The following is a 19,638-nucleotide window of genomic DNA, read 5'->3' on the forward strand; positions in this document are numbered from 1 at the left end:
GATAATCAGCAAGAGGGTACTACTGTCCCCTAACCTGAGCAAGGTGGGGGGAGGGGGCTTTTGAGCTCCTAAAAAATCTCTGAATCTCTGTTCATTCCTCTGGGGCTCAGTTTCCACATCTAAATAAGTAGAGTTGGTTTAGAGCAGTGGTTCTCAAACTGCATAGCAGGGGAACCCCTTGGTCAAAGCAACTATTTCACCAAAGCCTAAAGCAAGACACATAAAAGAGGAATAATAATAATAATAAGGCATTGTGCCGGGCACAGTGGCTCAAGCCTGTAATCCCAGCACTCTGGGAAGCAGAGGCGGGAGGATCACTTGAGCCCAGGAGTTTGAGACCAGCCTGGGCAACATGGGGAAATCCTATCTCTACCAGAAATACAAAAATTAGCTGAGCGTAGTGGAAGGTGCCTGTAATCCCAGCTACTTGGGAGACTGAGTCAGGAGAATCACTTGAACCCAGGAGGCAGAGGTTGCAGTGAGCCGAGATCACACCACTGCATTCCAGCCTGGGTGACAGAGTGAGACCCTGTCTCAAAGAAAAGAAAAAAAAGCATCGATTAAAAATTTACTATGTGCTGGCCAGGTGCAGTGGCTGATGCCTGTAATCCCAGCACTTTGGGAGGCCGAGGTAGGTGGATCACCTGAGGTCAGGAGTTCGAAACCAGCCTGATCAACGTGGTGAAACCCCGTCTCTACTAAAGATACAAAAAAATTAAGGCCAGGTGCAGTGGCTCACGCCTGTAATCCCAACACTTTGGGAGGCCGGGGCAGGTGGATCACGAGGTCAGGAGGATATCAAGATTATCCTGGCTAACACGGTGAAACCCCGTCTCTACTAAAAACACAAAAAATTAGCCGGGCATGGTGGCACGTGCCTGTAATCCCAGGTACTCGGGAGGCTGGGGCAGGAGAATAGCTTGAACCTGAGAGGCGGAGGTTGCAGTGAGCCAAGATCGCACCATTGCAGTCCAGCCTGAGTGTCAAGAGCGAGACTCCATCTCAAAAAAAAAAAAAAAGATTTACCATGTGCTAAGTACTGTGTTAGGGTTTATGCTGATAATTTAATCCTCTCAATAACCCTATGAGGTAGATATTGTCATTATCCTCATTTCACCAAACAGTGTATGTTGGAAGAATAGGACACTGAAGGATGGTGGGGAAGTGGGTCCACAGATTATTTTGGAAGGCTCCTGATCATTCTGCAGTAGGTGGAGTTCTTTAAGAGACTGGAGTTTTGCTGAGATTTTGTTTCCCTATCTTGACGAAAATACTCTTGACTGTCAACAGTGTTGAGAACAGAACTGGCCTATCGTTGTCATGGTTGAGGAAGCTGATCAAATGCACTTAGTACTTAAAATTGGGGGAGCTCAGCTGTGTGTGCAGTGAGAGTGCTGGATACCCAGGGGCTGTTAAGCAAAAAATAGCTGCAAATATTATGCAATTGCTGCATGCAGACTCAGTTCTAAGTGCTCCATAGTTTATCACCTTACAACAACCCCACAAGGTAGATCATCTTAGCCTGATACTAGCCGCGTGACGTTAGCAAATTCCTCACCCTCTCTTTGCCTCAGTCTTCTCATCTGTAAAACAGAGATGGTAATGTTATCTGGCCCCATAGGTTGGGAGTGAGGAGGTGTGAGGCTATGTTATTTAAAGCTCTTACTTAGCAAAGCACCTGGCAGGTAGCAGGGTAGCAGGCACTCAAGAAGCATTGGCTGGCCGGGCACAGTGGCTCATGCTTATAAGCCTAGCACTTTGGGAGGCCAAGGTGGGAGGATCGCTTGAGGCCAGGAGTTCAAGACCGGCCTGAGTAACATAGCAAGACCTCATTTCTCCAAAAATATTTTTTTAAATAGCTGGGCACGGTGGTGCACACCTGTAGTCCCAGCTACTTGGGAGGCTGAGGCAGGAGGATCACTTGAGCCCAGGAGTTTAAGGCTGCAGTGAGCTGCAGTAGTGCCTCTGCATTCCAGCCTGGGTGATAGAGTGAGACCCTGTCTCTAAAAAAGCAAAATAAGAAGAGGATATGCTGGCTGTTATTATCTTTGTTTACCAGTTGAGGCACACGAAAAGTTAAATAAGGTGAAGGCACACAAAAAGTTAAAAAAGACACACAAAAAGTTCAATAAGGTACTCTGCAAGTACAGAGCTGGTGGAGGGAACCTTCTGGGGGATGGAAGTGTTCCGCATGCTGATCTGGGCACACCAGTGTATGCGTCTGTACATATGTGTGCAACTGTATACCTAAGATTTGTGCACTTCACCGTATATAAATGATACCTCGGCTGCTAAGCTGCAGGGTTTTTGTATTAGGGCCGATTTTGGGTCAGCAAGCATCTTAGCTCAGAGCACAGTCTCTGGAACCGGCCTCCTGTGTTCAAATCCTGTCACTCCTTACTGGCTGCTTGTTCTTGGGCTCCCTACCTTGCCCCTCTGTGCCTGTGTTCCCACCTGCAGCATGGGGTTATGGTGATTGAGGGAGTATCAGCCAAATGCTTACATGGTCCTGGCACGTGGTAAGGGAGCTGGGGGTGCTTATTAATTGCCCCGTGGGCCATGCCAGTAGCAGAGGAGCTTGTGGTCTTGCAGGGCCTCGGAACGTCCCCTCTCCACCCACATCCCCCTACCTCCCGCCCCCAGGGCCTGCGACGGGAGATCCAGGCGCACGGGCCGCGCCTGGAGGAGGTGCTGGAGCGCGCGGGCGCGCTGTCGTCGCTGCGCAGCCCGGAGGCAGAGGCTGTGCGCCGGGGCCTGGAGCAGCTGCAGAGTGCCTGGGCCGGACTGCGGGAGGCTGCAGAGCGACGGCAGCAGGCGCTGGACGCCGCCTTCCAGGTGGAGCAGTACTACTTCGACGTGGCGGAGGTGGAGGCGTGGCTGGGCGAGCAGGAGCTGCTCATGATGAGTGAGGATAAGGGCAAGGTGCGCCCGAGCTGGGGGTGCGGAGGGCCTGGGGGCGCTGGAGCCCGGGGCCGCCGCTGCCGCCTCATCGTGGGCGCTTTGTGCCCCTAGGACGAACAGAGCACTCTGCAGCTGCTCAAGAAACACCTGCAGCTGGAGCAAGGCGTGGAGAACTACGAGGAAAGCATCGCTCAGCTGTCGCGCCAGTGCCGGGCGCTGCTGGAGATGGGGCACCCGGACAGGTGGGCTTGCGGGGATGGGACGGGGGCGTGGCCAGTTCACAGGAATGGTCCAGCAGGACCTGAAGCTTCACTGTTGGGAGCGCAGCGCTGGAATTGGACGTTGGGTGGGAGAGGTCCTCCTTGCTGTGTCCTGGAGCCCTCGGATTTGGCAAGTGGGCTGGCTGGAATGGGAGGACACGGCCCAGAGATGGTTGAGAGGGTGGGGCCAGGAGCACTTGGATATGAGTGTAGTTGTGGGCACCTCGTCGGGGGAGAAAAGAGGAGGTGATGTCTAGGACTGGGGCAGAGAAGAATTTGCTCAGGACAAGCAAGGGGCTCTTTCTACCCAGTGTCTGGGAGAACAGAAAAGCCTGTGCTGAGATTGGCTATGGGGGTGGGGCTGGAGACCTCCTGGTGTGCAGTGGATGATGTTGCCTGGTGTAGGCGGGTGCTGAGCTCCAGGCCTGGACCGGGGATGGAATCTGAAAGGAGGTACAGAGAGAGAGACCTCTGTGCAACTGGGCTCAGAGATTGGGGCTAGAGGTGGGGTGATTGGCTGGGGACCCAACCTGGGAGTCCAGAGTCCCACTCAGGTTCCTGGATAAGGGAGGCGTGAGACTGAGATAGAAACTGGGTGAGGCTGCCGAGGTGGGCGGATCACTTAAGGTCAGGAGTTGGAGACCAACTTGGCCAACATGGTGAAACCCCGTTTCTACTAAAAATAAAAAATTAGCCTGGCATGGTGGCGTGTGCCTGTAATCCCAGCTACTGGGGAGGCTGAGGCAGGAGAATGGCTTGAACCTGGGAGGCAGAGTTTGCAGTAAGCCGAGATCATGCCACCACACTGCAGCCTGGCGACAGAGCAAAATTCCATCAAAAAAAAAGAAAAAGAAAAAAAGAAACTAGGTGAGGCTGGATAGAGGTGAACTTATCCATCTAGGGAAGCACAGCTTTCCCTGCATGCTGAAATGCAGGGCTGTCTGAACCCAAGACTTGCAGAAAACACAGTTCTGGCTAGGCATAGTGGCTCATGCCTGTAGTCTCAACACTCGGAGGCTGAGGCAAGAGGATCGTTTGAGCCCAGAAGTTTGAGAACAGAGGGAACATTGTGAGACCTCATCGCTACAAAAAAATCAAAAAGTTAGCCAGGTGTAGAGTCACGCACCTATAGTCCCACTTTGGAGGCTGCGATGGGAGGATAGCTTGAGCATGGGAGGTGGAGGCTGCAGTGAGTTGTGATCACACCACTGCACTCCCGCCTAAGCAACAGAGCAAGACCCTGTCTCCAAAAAAAAAAAAAAAAAGAAAAGGAAAGAAAGAAAAGGAAAGAAAACAGAGCTCTACCTGGGGACACAGCTTTGTCTGAAGATTCCAAGGAAACACAGCCCTGTCTTGGGGAGGGGGTTTAGGGGGGTCACGCTCTGCCCCAGCAGTCTCAGGGGTCCATCCCTGCCCCTCCATGTCCCCCATCAGCGAGCAGATCAGCCGGCGGCAGTCTCAGGTGGACCGCCTGTACGTGGCGCTCAAGGAGCTGGGTGAGGAGCGCCGGGTGGCTCTGGAACAGCAGTACTGGCTGTACCAGCTCAGCCGCCAGGTGAGCGAGCTTGAGCACTGGATCGCCGAGAAGGAGGTGGTGGCTGGTTCACCGGAGCTCGGCCAGGACTTTGAGCATGTCTCGGTGAGCATCATTAGTAATAAGTGATACCAGGAGCTACCACTAAGGTTCTCTGGGCCTCCGTTTCCTCATCTGTAGTATGAGGATAATAACAGCAGCCGCCTCATGGCTCTGCGGTGAGACAAATGAGTTAATATGATGTAAAGCACTGAGGACCCTGCTTGGCACACATGGTGCCTCCCAGTGTTAGTTACTGTTACCAGCTTATTATTTTATTGTTACTTATTGTTATTTTTATTGTTACTATTTTGCTACTTTTCTTGCTAGGTGTTCAGTAAGTGTTAGATATTATTTTTTATGATGATGATGATGATTCTCATTATTCTTACCTGCCACAAAATGGTAGTCTCTGCCAGGTGTGGTGGCTCACGCCTGTAATCCCAACACTTTGGGAGGCCGAGGCAGGTGGACCACTTGAGGTCAGGAGTATGAGACCAGCCTGGCCAACATAGTGAAACCCTGTCTCTACTAAAAACACAAAAAAATTAGCTGGGTGTGGTGGCGCACGCCTGTAGTCTTAGCTATTTGGGAGGCTGAGGCAGGAGAATCGCTTGAACCCGGGAGGTGAAGGTTGCAGTGAGTGGCTATTGAACCACTGCACTCCAACCGGGATGACAGACCAAGACTCTGTATCAAAAAGAAAAAAAAAATTGCAGGCTGGAGGGGGCTGGTGTGTGCTGCCCCTTTGCTCACTTTGCTGTACCCCTTCCCCCGCCCCCAACTTCCTGATGGCAGGTGCTGCAGGAGAAATTCTCAGAGTTCGCCAGCGAGACAGGTACAGCAGGGAGGGAGCGGCTGGCAGCTGTGAACCAGATGGTGGATGAGCTGATCGAGTGTGGCCATACAGCAGCAGCCACCATGGCCGAGTGGAAGGACGGGCTGAACGAGGCCTGGGCTGAGCTGCTGGAGCTCATGGGCACACGGGCCCAGCTGCTGGCCGCCTCTCGGGAGCTTCATAAGTTCTTCAGTGATGCCCGAGAGCTTCAGGGACAGATTGAGGAGAAGCGGAGGCGGCTGCCCCGCCTGACCACCCCGCCTGAGCCGAGACCCAGCGCCAGTTCCATGCAGCGGACCCTGAGAGCCTTTGAGCATGACCTGCAGCTCCTCGTGTCCCAGGTGGGGCTCCAGTGGCCATCGGGGCAGGTGGAAGGGCCCAGACAGCTGATGAGTGCTGTGGAGCAGGTTGAAATTAGGCAGTGGCACAGACAAAAAGCATACTACAGAACAGGAAGAAATTAGATAATGGAGCAGATAGAAAATGGACTGATGGAATGGTATATAGAAATCAGGTAGTGGCAGGGAAAAGTGGTACAGAAGGTCTCACAGATACTAAACAGCTTCCAACTGGGTGTGGTGGCTGACGCTGTAATCCCAGCCCTTTGGGAGGCCAACACAGGTGGATCATCTGAGGTCAGGAGTTTAAGACCAGCCTGGCCAACATGGTGAAACCCCATCTCTACTAAAAATACGAAAATTAGCCAGGTCTGGTGGTGGGCACCAGTAATCCCAGCTACTTGCGAGGCTGAGGCAGGAGAATCGCTTGAACCCAGGAGGCGGAGGTTGCAGTGAGCCGAGATCTCGCCATTGCAATCCAGCCTAGGTGACAAGAGTGATACTCCATCTCAAAAAAAAAAAAAAGAAAAAAGCTTCCAACAGAGATTGGGCAGTGGTTCTCCTAAAACTGTGAATTTTACCTAAATCCAGATCGAGGGTCTAAAGGGAATTTTGAGAATGCTAAGAGGAATTTGGCTATGGTGTAGATAGAAATTAGACAACAGACAAGACTAGGCGCAGTGACTCATGCCTATAATCCCAACATTTTGGGAGGCTGAGGCGGGCAGATCACGAGGTCAGGAGTTCAAGACCAGTCTGACCAACATGATGAAACCCCGTCTGTACTAAAAATACAAAAATTAGTAGGCGTGGTGGCAGGCACCTGTAATCTCAGATACTCAGGAGGCTGAGGCAGGAGAATCGCTTGAACCCGGGAGGCGGAGGTTGCAGTGAGCCGAGATCGCGCCACTGCACTCTAGCCTGGATGACAGAACGAGACTCCTTCTCAAAAAAAAAAAAAAGGCCGGGCATGGTGGCTCACGCCTGTAATCCCAGCACTTTGGGAGGCCGAGGAGGGTGGATCACAAGGTCAGGGGATTGAGACCAACCAGGCTAACACAGTGAAACCCTATCGCTAATACAAAAAAAAAAAAAAATTAACCGGGCATGGTGGCGGGCTCCTGTAGTCCCAGCTACTTGGGAGGCTGAGGCAGGAGAATGGTGTGAACCCGGGAGGGGGAGCTTGCAGTGAGCCAAGATCACGCCATTGCCCTACAGCCTGGGCGACAGAGTGAGACTTCACCTCAAAAAAAAAAAAAAAAAAAGAAAAGAAAAGAAAAGAAAAGAAATTAGATAACGGGTCTGTGATAGAAATCATATGACTTTTCTGAAAGTAATTTGATAGAGGTGAATTTAATGAAAAAGGCAACAGAGATTAGAAATTAGGCAGAGGGTATGGCCAGAATTCGGAGGTGGATCTGAGCAGTCAGATGGAAATGAAGCTGCAGGCCCAGTACAACTCAGGGAGCAGGACTGAAAGAAATCGGGTTGCAGGTCTAATGGAAGGTAGAAGTTAGGCAATTTTTTTTGTTTTGTTTTGTTTTGTTTCGAGACAAGGTCTCACTCTGTCACCCAGGCTGGAGTGCAGTGGCTTGATCTCAGCTCACTGCAACCTCTGCCTCCCAGGCTCAAGCGATTTCCCTGCCTCAGCCTTCCAAATAGCTAGGATTATACGTACACGCCACCATGCCCAGCTAAGTTTTGTATTTTTAGTAGAGATGGGATTTCACCATGTTGGCCAGGCTGGCCTCAAAATCCTGACCTCAGGTGATCCATCCGTCTTGGCCTCCCTAAGTGCTAGGATTATAGGCATGAGCTACTGCACCCAGCTGGCAATTACTATTATTATTATTATGAGGTGGAGTCTCACTTTGTCACCCAGGCTGGAGTGCAGTGGTGTAATCTCGACTCACTGCAACCTCTGCCTCCCGGGTTCAAGTGATTCTCCCACTTCAGCCTCCTGAGTAGCTGGGAGTACAGGTGCGAGCCACCACACCCAACTAATTTTTGTATTTTTAGTAGAGATGCGGTTTCACCATGTTGGCCAGGCTGGTCTTGAACTCCTGACCTCAAGTGATTTGCCCGCCTTGGCCTCCCAAAGTGCTGGGGTTACAGGCATGAGCCACCATGCCCAGCCCAATTATTTTTATAGATCCTATAAGTGACTTAGAAATCAGGCTGAGAGATTGACAGCAATAAGTGGTGGATCTGTTAGAGATGGGGAGGTCACGCCAAAAGAAATCAGGAGATTTAACCAACAGAGTGAGCAACAGGCTGAGCGCAGTGGCTCATGCCTGTAATCTCAGCACTTTGGGAGGCCGAGGTGGGAGGACTGCTTGAGCCCAGGAGTTCAAGATGAGCCTGGGCAACATAGTGAGACTCCATCTCCATTACAACATATATGTGTGTATCCTGGTGCAGTGGCATGCACCTGTAGTTCCAGCTATTAGTAGGCTGAGGCAGGAGGATCACTTGAGCCCAGGGTGTCAAGGTTGCAGTGAATTGTGTTTGTGCCACTGCACTGCAGCCTGCACAACAGAGCAAGACCCTGTCTCAAAACAAACAAACAAACAAAAAACCCAAAACCCGAAAGATAGAGTGAGCAGAACTCATACAGCAGAATGAATGGAAATTGGGTAGGGGACTAACAGCAATTGAACAGACATTGTGTAGGAAACTGGGCTACTACGAAGGAGTGGGTTTGAAATAAACCAAGTTAAAAAAAAATTAGCACATCTAAAAGACATCAAAGTGGAAGGGGGTTTCCTGACAGACCCAAGGTAGAGGTGGGCCTGCCTGAAAACATAGGTGACAGACCCAATAGAAATAGAGCTCTCAGACCAAAAGAAATCAGGCAGTGGGCTGAAAGAGACGTGGTAGTAGAACCAAAAGAAGTCAGAACGCGGGTAAGTCAAAGAGAAATCAGGCAGCAGATATGACAGGAGCCTGGCTGTGGGATCACAGTGTGAGGCTCCTTATATCTTGGGGTTCCGTGCTGGAGCAGATGGCGGGAGGGAGGGCACAGCCTGGGCCCCATGGAGGGCTGGCGCCCGACCTGGCATGCCCCTCAGGTACGGCAGCTGCAGGAGGGGGCGGCCCAGCTGCGGACGGTGTATGCGGGTGAACATGCCGAGGCCATCGCTAGCCGGGAACAGGAGGTGCTGCAGGGTTGGAAAGAGCTGCTGTCAGCCTGCGAAGATGCCCGCCTGCACGTCAGCTCCACGGCCGACGCCCTGCGCTTCCACAGCCAAGTCCGCGACCTGCTTTCCTGGATGGATGGCATCGCCAGCCAGATTGGGGCAGCCGACAAGCCCAGGTGCCCCTCATCCCTCCTCGGGCTTCCTGCCTGCCCCTGGCGGCCTCCCCCAGCCAACCCCAGCCCATTGACAGCCCCCTTCCCAACCGAATGACAACAGCCACTATCTGTGTGGCACCTCTGTGTGCCAGGCACTGTTCTAGGTGCTTCGTGTGTATTCAGACCCCATTTTTAAGCCTGTCATTGGGGACTTAGGTCATGGGGCATCCTTCTGTCCTCTGTCCTTCCCAGTTGCCCATAATTACCCTCTCCATGGGATGTCACAGCATGAAACAGGCTAAAGACAGGATGGGCAAGGGAGGTGTGGGACTGTATTTGTGAGGGTGGGTGAAGAATTGTAACAATTCCAGCATCGCAGTGGCTTCATTAGTAGGCATTGACTTATTGCTCACATAGTGGCTGGATGTGAGTGTCCGGCAGAATCCTGTCCCATGGTGATTGGGAGCAGGGTCCTTCCATCACACCATCCTGGGAGTCACATGCTGGACCTTCTGCATCACGCTGCAAATGGGAAAAGACAGAAGGAGGATTACACAGAAGGTTTTAGGGATAAAGCCAGCACTCACACACTGCCAGTCTAGTGGCCTAACCTGTCTGCCAGGGAGGCTGCAAATTTTTTTTCTTTTGAGACGTAGTCTTGCTCTGTCGACCAGGCTGGAGTGCAGTGGCACAGTATCAGCTCACTGCAACCTCCATCTGCCAGGTTCAAGCGATTCTCCTGCCTCAGCCTCCCAAGTAGCTGGGACTACAGGTGCCCACCACCATGTCTGGCTAATTTTGTATTTTTAGTAGAGATGGGGTTTCACCGTGTTGGCCACTCTGGTCTCAAACTCCTGGCCTCAAGTGATCCACCCGCCTCAGCCTCCCAAAGTGCTGGGATTACAGATGTAAGCCACCGTGCCTGACCTAGGCTGGAAATTTAGTCACATGGTGTGGCCAGGAAGAAAAGGACCTGGGGAATCAGGGATACCTGGCATTGCTTCTGGGAATGCAGGGCCTGGAGCCTGCATTCATTTACTCAGCAAATATGTATTAAATGCATATGGTGTGCCACGTGGTGAGCAAGGCCAAGCCCTTGCCCTGAGACAGATTGCATTCTCATAGCACTTATTACTTTCTGAAATATAGTATGGGGGCGGGGCATGATGGCTCATGCCTGTAATCCCAGCACTGTGGGAGACTGAGGCAGGTAGATCACCTGAGCTCAGGAGTTTGAGACCAGACTAGCCAGCATGGCGAAACCCAATCGCTACTAAAAATACAAAAATTAGCCAGGCATGGTGGCGGACGCCTGTAATTCCAGCTACTTGGGAGGCTGAAGCAGGAGAATCGCTTGAACCCAGGAGGCGGAGGTTGCGGTGAGCCAAGATCTTGCCACTGCACTCCAGCCTGGGTAACAAGAGCAAAACTCCATCTAAAAAAAAAAAAGAAAGAAATATAGTGTGGGTATATATACATAGGAAGGGAATGATAGCTGGCAAAGTCTCTCTGAGGATATGCGTTTGACTGGAGACCTGAATGAAGTGATGGGTGAGTCAGGTAAAGTTTTGGGGGAAGAGTTTTCTAGGTGGACGGACCCACAAGTGCAAGGGCCCAGAGGTGGGCTGTAGTTAGGCATGTGTGAGGAAGAACTAGAGATCATTGTGGCCAGATGGAGGGAGGAAGTGAGGGAATGCAGGGTGAGAGGAAGTGAGGTCAGAGGGGCACTGGGACCCTGGAAACCACACATGGTGACGAGCATACCTTCTCTATGAGGAAGGTGGGAGCCATGCGAGAGTTTAGAGCACAGTGGAGTGATGTGATGTGTACATTTGAGAAAAATAGGCCAGGTGTGGTGGCTCATGCCTGTCTTCCCAGCACTTTGGGAGGCCAATGTGGGTGAATCACTTGAGGCCAGGACTTTGAGATCAGCCTGGCCAATGTGGCGAAACCCCGTCTCTACTAAAAATACAAAAATTAGCTGGGTGTTGTGGCAGACGCCTGTAATCCCAGCTACTGGGGAGGCTGAGGCAGGAGAATTGCTTGAACCTGGAAGGTGGAGGTTGCAGTGAGCTGAGATCGCACCGCTGCACTACTTCAGCCTGGGCAACAGAGCGAGACTCCATGTAAAAAAAAAAAAAAAAAAAAGCTGGGCTTGGTGGCTCACACGTGTAATCCCAACATTTTGGGAGGCTGAGGTGGGCGGATCACTTGAGGTTGGGAGTTCGAGACCAGCCTGACCAACATAGAGAAACTTTGTCTCTACTAAAAATACAAACTTAGCCGGGTGTGGTGGTGCACGCCTATAATCCCAGCTACTCGGGAGGCTGAGGCAGGAGAATTGCTTGAACCCGGGAGGCAGAGGTTGCGGTGAGCCAAGATTGTGCCTTTGCACTCCAGCCTGGGCAATAAGAGTGAAATGCCATCTCAAAAAAAAAAAAAAAATTTAAATATACAGGGAAGTAAAGGTAACCCACATGTGTATCGTGAACACGTGGCTTGAACAACCATCAACATTTGGCCAATGTAGCCAGAAGAGGTGGCTCACGCCTATAATCCCAACACTGGGAGGCCAAGGCAAGAGGATCACTTGAGCCCAGGAGTTTGAGACCACCCTACGCAACATAGTGAGACCCCATCTCTACAAAAAAGAAAAAAATTAGTCAATCATGGTGATTCTTAAAAAAAAAAAAAAAATTGCCGGGCGCGGTGGCTCAAGCCTGTAATCCCAGCACTTTGGGAGGCCGAGGCGGGTGGATCACGAGGTCAGGAGATCGAGACTATCCTGGCTAACATGGTGAAACCCCGTCTCTACTAAAAATACAAAAAACTAGCCGGGCGTGGTGGCGGGCGCCTGTAGTCTCAGCTACTTGGGAGGCTGAGGCGGGAGAATGGCGTGAACCCGGGAGGCGGAGCTTGCAGTGAGCCGAGATCACGCCACTGCACTCCAGCCTGGGAGACACAGCGAGACTCCGTCTCAAAAAAAAAAAAAAAAAAAAAAAAAAAAATTTTTTTTTTTAATTAGTTGGGCATTGTGGTGCATGCCTGTAGTCCCAGCTACTCTGGAGGCTAAGCCAGGAGGATCTCTTGAGCCCAAGTGGTAGATTCAAACCATAGCATGAAGCCATGATTGCCAACTGATGGAATCTTCAGAAACTTGGAATTTGTTTTGGACATAAAATGGCTTAGAATGGTGCTGTCCAACAGTTATATAACATGAGCCGGCCGGGCGCGGTGGCTCAAGCCTGTAATCCCAGCACTTTGGGAGGCCGAGGCGGGCGGATCACGAGGTCAGGAGATCGAGACCATCCTGGCTAACACGGTGAAACCCTGTCTCTACTAAAATACAAAAAAAATTAGCCAGGCGAGGTGGCGGGCGCCTGTACTCCCAGCTACTCGGGAGGCTGAGGCAGGAGAATGGCGTGAACCCGGGAGGCGGGGCTTGCAGTGAGCTGAGATCCGGCCACTGCAGTCCAGCCTGGGCAACAGAGCCAGACTCCATCTCAAAAAAAAAAAAAAAAACATGAGCCACAAATGTGAGCCACATATATACTTGAAAATCTTCTGTGGGCATATTAACAAAGCAAAGCAAATGAAAATTAATTTTAGTAATACATTTTTATTTAACCTGACATACCCAAAGTATTATCACTTCAACAGGTAGTCAATATTAAAACTATTAATGAGGCCAGGCGGTCTCAAACTTCTGGCCTCAGGTGATCTGCCCGCCTCAGCCTCCCAATCTCAGCGGAGTGGAGATTGTACCACTGCAGTCCAGCCTGGGTGACAGAATGAGACTCCGTCTCAAAAACAACAACAAAAACAAACAAAACTATTAATGAGATCAGGCGCAGTGGCTCATGCCTGTAATCTGTGCAGAGATTGGGAGCCTAAGGCAGGAGGATCACCTGAGGCCAGAAGTTCAAGACCAACCTGGCCAACGTGGCGAAAACCCATCTCTACTAAAAATACAGAACAAAAAATTAGCCAGGCTTGGTGGTGGGTGCCTGTAATCCCAGCTACTTGGGAGGCTGAGGCAGGAGAATTGCTTGAATCTGGGAGGTGGAGGCTGCAGTGAGCCAAGATCATGCCATTGCACTCCAGCCTGGGCAAGAAGAGCAAATCTCCGTCTCAAAAAAAAAAAAAAAAAAAGGTGCGGCTGTAATCCCAGCACTTTGGGAGGCCAAGGCGGGCGGATCGCCTGAGGTCAGGAGTTCGAGACCAGCCCGACAAACATGTTGAAACCCAATTTCTACTAAAAATACAAAAAGATTAGCCAGGCGTGGTGGCGGGCGCCTGTAATCCCAGCTACTCAGGAGGCTGAGGCAGGGGAATCACTTGAACCCAGAAGGGGGAGGTTGCAGTGAGTGGGGATCGTGCCACTGCACAACAACAAAAAACTATTAATGAGACATTTTACGTTCTTTACTATGCTAACTCCACAAAATCTGGTGTGCATTTTACACTTCATATCAAAATTCAGACTGGCCACATTTCAAGTGCTCACATGTCTAGTGGCTACTGCCTTGGAGAGCACAGACTTGCAAGGTTAAAATCATTGGCTAGTGGAACCTTCAGAAGCATAGCTAGGAAAAGTTAGAAAATTTGGATCTTGGCTGGGTGTGGTGGCTTATGCCCATAGCCTCAAACTTTGGGAGGCTGAGGCAGGTGAATTGCTAGAGCCCAGGGGTTTGAGACCAGCCTGGGCAACATAGCAAGACCCTGTCTCTACAGAAAATAAAAAAATTAGCTGGGTGTGATGGTGTGCACCTGTGGTCCCAGTTACTCAGGAGGCTGAGGCAGGAGGATTGCATGAGCCCAGGAGGTTGAGGCTGCAGTAAGCTGTGATCTTGCCACTGCACTCCAGCCTGGTCTTTAATAGAGCAAGACCCTATTAAAAAAAAAAAAAAAAAAAAAAAAAGGAAGTTTGGATCTTGGAATCCTAGAAGGTTAGAATCACCGAAGTGTGAAATTTTAGAAACTTAGAAAGTTTGAATCATTGAATTAGTGAACCACGGGCCCTCAGAACTTGGTCATCGAAAGTCGATGTCTCAGCCTGGTGCAGTGGCTCATGCCTGTAATCCCAGCACTTTGGGAGGCTGAGACGGGCAGATCACCTGAGGTCAGAAGTTCAAGACCAGCCTGGCCAACATGGTGAAACCCCATCTGTACTAAAAATACAAAAATTAGCTGAGCATGATGGTGGGTGCCTGTAATCCCAGCTACTCAGGAGGCTAAGGCAGGAGAATCACCTGAACTCGGGAGGTGGAGTTTGCAGTGAGCCGAGATCGCCCTACTGCACTCCAGCCTGGGCCATAGAGTGAGACTCCATCTCAAAAAAAAAAAAAGAAAAGAAAGTAGGTGTCTCGAGGTGGTGTGGGATGTCAGCCTCAAGGATTCGGGGTCACCAGGAGCCACATGTATGGGGCAGGCTGAGGAGGCTGCCCGTGGCTCAGATCCCTGCCTGCCACCCACTGCAGGGACGTGTCATCAGTGGAGGTGCTCATGAACTACCACCAGGGCCTGAAGACTGAGCTGGAGGCGCGGGTGCCTGAGCTGACTGCCTGCCAGGAGCTGGGGCGATCTCTGCTGCTCAACAAAAGTGCCATGGCTGATGAGGTGGGGAGCGGGGGGGGGTCCCCCTCTGCCACCTGGGCACATTGGGGTGGAAGCCATTCCACACCCTGACTTCCCTCCCACCCACCTGCCACTCCCAGATCCAGGCACAGCTGGACAAGCTGGGAACCAGGAAGGAGGAGGTGTCGGAAAAGTGGGACCGCCATTGGGAGTGGCTGCAGCAGAGTGAGTGGGGGCCCAGGCATACGTGGCTCAAGGGCACAGGGACATGCTCCGGCCTGTCCAGCCAAGGCCCAGAGGGTGACAGGAGCATGCTTTGCACCCTACCCATGGGTCTCCAGAAGCAAACATAAGAGCCTGGAAGGGTGGACAAGGGGGCTGCCTTGCCATTGAATACCCACCCCCCAAAAAAAGTCTTAAAGTCCTGAGTGGGGGGACATTAAGGAAGGAGGAATGGGAGTCAGAAAGGAGGAATGATGCCCACTGAAATAGCCCCAGCTTCTGTCATTCCTGCAGAGCCCAGGATGGTCAGGGCTGGGGTATGGAAAGCTGCAGGGGTGTGGAAGGCCAGGGGAAACAGCCATTGCCCCAGGAAGGGCTCCAGATGCTCTAGAATCCTTACCCTGCATGCCCCTCCTCAGTGCTGGAGGTGCACCAGTTTGCCCAGGAGGCGGTGGTGGCTGATGCCTGGCTGACAGCCCAGGAGCCGCTCCTGCAGAGCCGGGAGCTGGGCAGCAGCGTGGATGAGGTGGAGCAGCTTATCCGGCGACACGAGGCCTTCCGCAAAGCGGCTGCAGCCTGGGAAGAGAGGTTCAGCTCTCTGCGGCGCCTGACCACGGTCAGCTCCCCAGATCCTGCCCCATTAACCCCATCCCCACCAAGACCCCCACACCCATGGCTGTGTATGAGACAGACACACCCGGACATGGTGCTTAGTCCTGTGTTGTGTGAGTGCCAAGACCCTTCCTAGGCTCCCAGTGGAGCAGAGGGACAGACCTGTCACCAGTGACAGCCCAGAATGTCAGGGATGTGATAGGGGAAGAACAAGCAGAGGGATGGTGCCTGGGATGGGGAGAGGGAGGGGGAACTGGCCTGGAGAATTCTGTTCTGAGACTTGAATAATTAGGTGAAGAGACTGTAGTAATAAAAAGGATTAGGCCAGGTGTGGTGGCTCATGCCTGTAATCCCAGCACTTTGGGAGACCAAGATGGGTGGGTCACTTGAGGCCATGAGTTTGAGACCAGCCTGGCCAACATGTTGAAACCCCATCTCTACTAAAAATACAAAAATTAGCTGGGCAAGGTGGTGCACACCTGTAATCCCAGCTACTCGGGAGGCTGAGGCAGGAAAATCACTTGAACCTGGGAGGCAGAGGTTGCAGTGAGCCTAGATCATGCCACTGCACTCCAGCCTGGGCAACAGAACAAGACTCCATCTCAAAAAAAAAAAATGCTTAAAGACTGAGTGGGGTGGCTCACACCTGTACTCTCTTTGGAAGGCCTAGGCAGGAGGATCACTTGAACCCAGGAGTTCAAGACCAGCCTTGGCAACATACTGAGAATGCGTCTCTACCAAAACCAAAAGCAAACAAAGAAAAAAGAAAAGGGGCCGGGCGCGGTGGCTCAAGCCTGTAATCCCAGCACTTTGGGAGGCCGAGACGGGTGGATCACGAGGTCAGGAGATGGAGACCATCCTGGCTAACCTGGTGAAACCCCGTCTCTACTAAAAAATACAAAAAACTAGCCGGGCGAGGTGGTGGGCACTTGTAGTCCCGGCTACTGGGGAGGCTGAGGCCAGAGAATGGCGTGAACCCGGGAGCCGGAGCTTGCAGTGAGCTGAGATCCGGCCACTGCACTCCAGCCTGGGCGACACAGCGAGACTCTGTCTCAAAAAAAAAAAAAAAAGAAAAGAAAAGGAAAAAGAAAAAACAGCCAGGCATGATGGCATGTGCATATAGTCCAAGCTACTAAGAGGGGTGGCTAAGACTCAAGGCTCACTTGAGCACTGGAGGTTGAGGCTGCAGTGAGCTACGATCCTGCCCCTTGCACTCCAGCCTGGATGACAGAGCAAGACTCTGGAAAAAAAAAAAAAAAAAAAAAGGCCGGGCTCGGTGGCTCACGCCTGTAATCCCAGCACTTTGGGAGGCCGAAGAGGGCAGATCACAAGGTCAGGAGATCTAGACCTTCCTGGCTAACACGGTGAAACCCTGTCTCTACTAAAAATACAAAAAAAAATTAGCCGGGCGTGGTGGCAGGCGCCTGTAGTCCCAGCTACTCGGGAAGCTGAGGCAGGAGAATGGCGTGAACCTGGGAGGCAGAGCTTGCAGTAAGCCCAGATCGTGCCACTGCACTCCAGCCTGGGCGACAGAGCGTGACTTCGTCTCAAAAAAATAAAGTCTTAAAGTCCTGTGTGGGGGGACATTAAGGAAGGAGAAATGGGAGTCAGAAAGGCACGCAGAGAAATTGATTTACCCAATTTTTTAAAAAAGTGATTTAGCCAATTCTTAAAAGAGAAATAGGTGTTTGCCGGTGAGAATAAGGCTTTAAGTTCTTGACAGAGAGCAAAGCATCGCACAGGCCTGGACACCTTGCTTTTTCAAGGAACTGATCAATTGAGTGGTGAGGCAGAAAACCCAGGCCGCCTCCCTGGACCTCCCCCTTACCCCACCCCGGCCCGACCTAACCCTGGTCCCTCCATCCCCAGATCGAGAAAATCAAGGCGGAACAGAGCAAGCAGCCGCCCACCCCACTGCTGGGGCGCAAGTTCTTTGGGGACCCCACGGAACTGGCGGCCAAGGCGGCGCCCCTGCTGCGGCCAGGGGGCTATGAAAGGGGCTTGGAGCCCCTGGCCCGCCGGGCCTCGGACACGCTCTCGGCCGAGGTGCGGACTCGGGTGGGGTATGTGCGCCAGGAGCTCAAGCCCGAGCGCCTTCAGCCGCGCATTGACCGGCTGCCAGAGATCCCGGGGAGGGTGGAGCACGCGGCCCTGCCGGCCTCACCAGAGGACGCGGCGGAGACCCTCGCGGCCCCCGCGGCCCCCGTGGCGGCTGAGCAGGTCCGGCCACGGCCGGAGCGCCAGGAGTCAGCGGATCGCGCGGAGGAGCTTCCCAGGAGGCGACGGCCCGAGCGGCAAGAGTCAGTCGATCAATCAGAGGAGGCTGCGCGGCGGCGGCGGCCAGAACGGCAGGAGTCAGCGGAGCACGAGGCGGCACACAGCCTTACCCTGGGCCGCTACGAGCAGATGGAGCGGCGGCGCGAGCGGCGTGAGCGGCGCTTGGAGCGGCAGGAGTCCAGCGAACAGGAGATGCCCATCAGAGGAGACCTGGTCAAGGGGTAAGGCGACCACTGCATGACCAGGAAGTGAGGGGAGGGGAAAGCTGAGAGCTCCTGGAACAGCACAGGCCCAGTGACGGGGCTTCAGGGCTCCGAACTTCCCAAGGAAGGAGATATCGTCGCGGTACCCATTTTGCAGAGGTGTAAACTGAGGCTGCAAAAGAATCGATATGCGCATTATTACACAGGAAGGGAAGCCCTTCTCCAGACTCAGGTTCTCAGCCCCTGGGTTGTGACTCCTGCATCAAGTCTCCCGGGTGCCCCGAGGCAGGGATTTTGTCCTCTCTGTGCCTCAGTTTGTCCACTGGGCTGATGGTGGAACCCTCACCTCCTTGGAGAGAAGACCCTTTATCACAGTTCTATGAGCAGCCTTATGAAGTGGGGGCTGTTGTCTTCTCCATTGTACGGCTAGGGCAACTGAGGCGCAAAGAGGGCAAGTCACTCAGCTTAAACAAACCAGGACTTTCAGAATCCAGAGTTGGCCACTGTGTGTTTTGCAGATCCATCCAATCATCTGTGTGTGTCTCCAGAAAGAGGCCTTTGGTCAGGAGACAATGACTTCTTGACTCTTTTTAAATTTCACATTTCATGAACATTTGCTGAGTGCCCACTCTGCCTGACATGTGCTGAGTCCAGCGGCGACTGAACCAGTCCCATCCCTGACTTTAGAGACTCACAGTCAGTCCATTGGGGAAAACAGGCTTGTCATCAATGATGACCCAGAATTATCTGGGCTGGAATGGGGGTGATCGGGGGACTGGCGAGTCAGGGGTGGGTGGAGAAAGGCAACGTTTACAAGTTATTCTTTGTGCTGCTTAAAATTCAAAGGGGTATCTGGGTGCGGTGGCTCATGCCTGTAATCTCAGCACTTTGGGAGGCTGAGGCGGGCAGGTCACTTAAGGTCAGAAGTTCGAGACCAACCTGGCCAACATAGCAAAACCCTGTCTCTACTAAAAATGCAAAAATTAGCTGGCGTGGTGGTGCACACCTGTCATCCCAGCTATTTGGGAGGCTGAGGCAGGGGCATTGCTTCAACACAGGAGGCAGAGGTTGCAGTGAGTCGAGATCATGCACCACTGTACTCCAGCCTGGGCAACAGAGCAAGACTCCGTCTCAAAAAAAAAATTTTTTTTCAAAGGGGCGAGAGGTTTGGTCCTCCATTCAGCAGACATGTCTCAAACACCTGTGGTACCTAAGGCGAGCATCTGAAACAGCTGCAGAAGTGGGCAGGGGCCTGGCACTTCCAGCTGAGAAGTGAAGGCTCCTCTGCCCAGCCAGGCAGGTCCCTGGGAGAAGGAACCCTGGTTTCATTGAGTCTTTCTGTCCCCCATCCCCCAGGAAGGCCACTCTGGCTGACATTGTGGAACAGCTGCAGGAGAAAGAGGCAGGCCCAGGGCTGCCTGCTGGGGTAAGTTGAGCCTCGGATGGGTGGGGATACAAGGACCCCTTTTTCAGAGAAGGGGGCAGGATCTCAGAAACAGTCAGTGCCTAGCCCTGGCAGGACCCATTCCCTACCTGGAACCT

General features: G+C 52.5%; 1 protein-coding gene across 5 annotated transcripts in view; it reads left to right on the forward strand.

The window, feature by feature from the left end:
* The window catches only part of SPTBN4 (spectrin beta, non-erythrocytic 4), a 117,880-nt gene that overhangs the window by 91,725 nt on the left and 6,517 nt on the right, over positions 1 to 19,638 (forward strand). For 3 of the 5 annotated variants that reach the window (XM_077982781.1, XM_077982780.1, XM_077982779.1), the window contains 10 exons: positions 2,644 to 2,922; positions 3,013 to 3,143; positions 4,596 to 4,800; positions 5,533 to 5,913; positions 8,982 to 9,226; positions 14,686 to 14,824; positions 14,923 to 15,007; positions 15,424 to 15,620; positions 17,486 to 18,114; positions 19,453 to 19,522. In XM_077982781.1, coding sequence (XP_077838907.1) covers positions 2,644 to 2,922; positions 3,013 to 3,143; positions 4,596 to 4,800; positions 5,533 to 5,913; positions 8,982 to 9,226; positions 14,686 to 14,824; positions 14,923 to 15,007; positions 15,424 to 15,620; positions 17,486 to 18,114; positions 19,453 to 19,522 — 2,361 coding nt within the window. Of the gene's footprint in view, positions 1 to 2,643; positions 2,923 to 3,012; positions 3,144 to 4,595; positions 4,801 to 5,532; positions 5,914 to 8,981; positions 9,589 to 14,685; positions 14,825 to 14,922; positions 15,008 to 15,423; positions 15,621 to 17,485; positions 18,115 to 19,452; positions 19,523 to 19,638 lie in introns of those variants that run through there. The other 2 variants (XM_077982783.1, XM_077982782.1) reach the window with 1 other exon arrangement.

This window comes from Macaca mulatta, chromosome 19, assembly GCF_049350105.2.
Source record: "Macaca mulatta isolate MMU2019108-1 chromosome 19, T2T-MMU8v2.0, whole genome shotgun sequence".
In the NCBI taxonomy this organism is placed as follows: Eukaryota; Metazoa; Chordata; class Mammalia; order Primates; family Cercopithecidae; genus Macaca; species Macaca mulatta.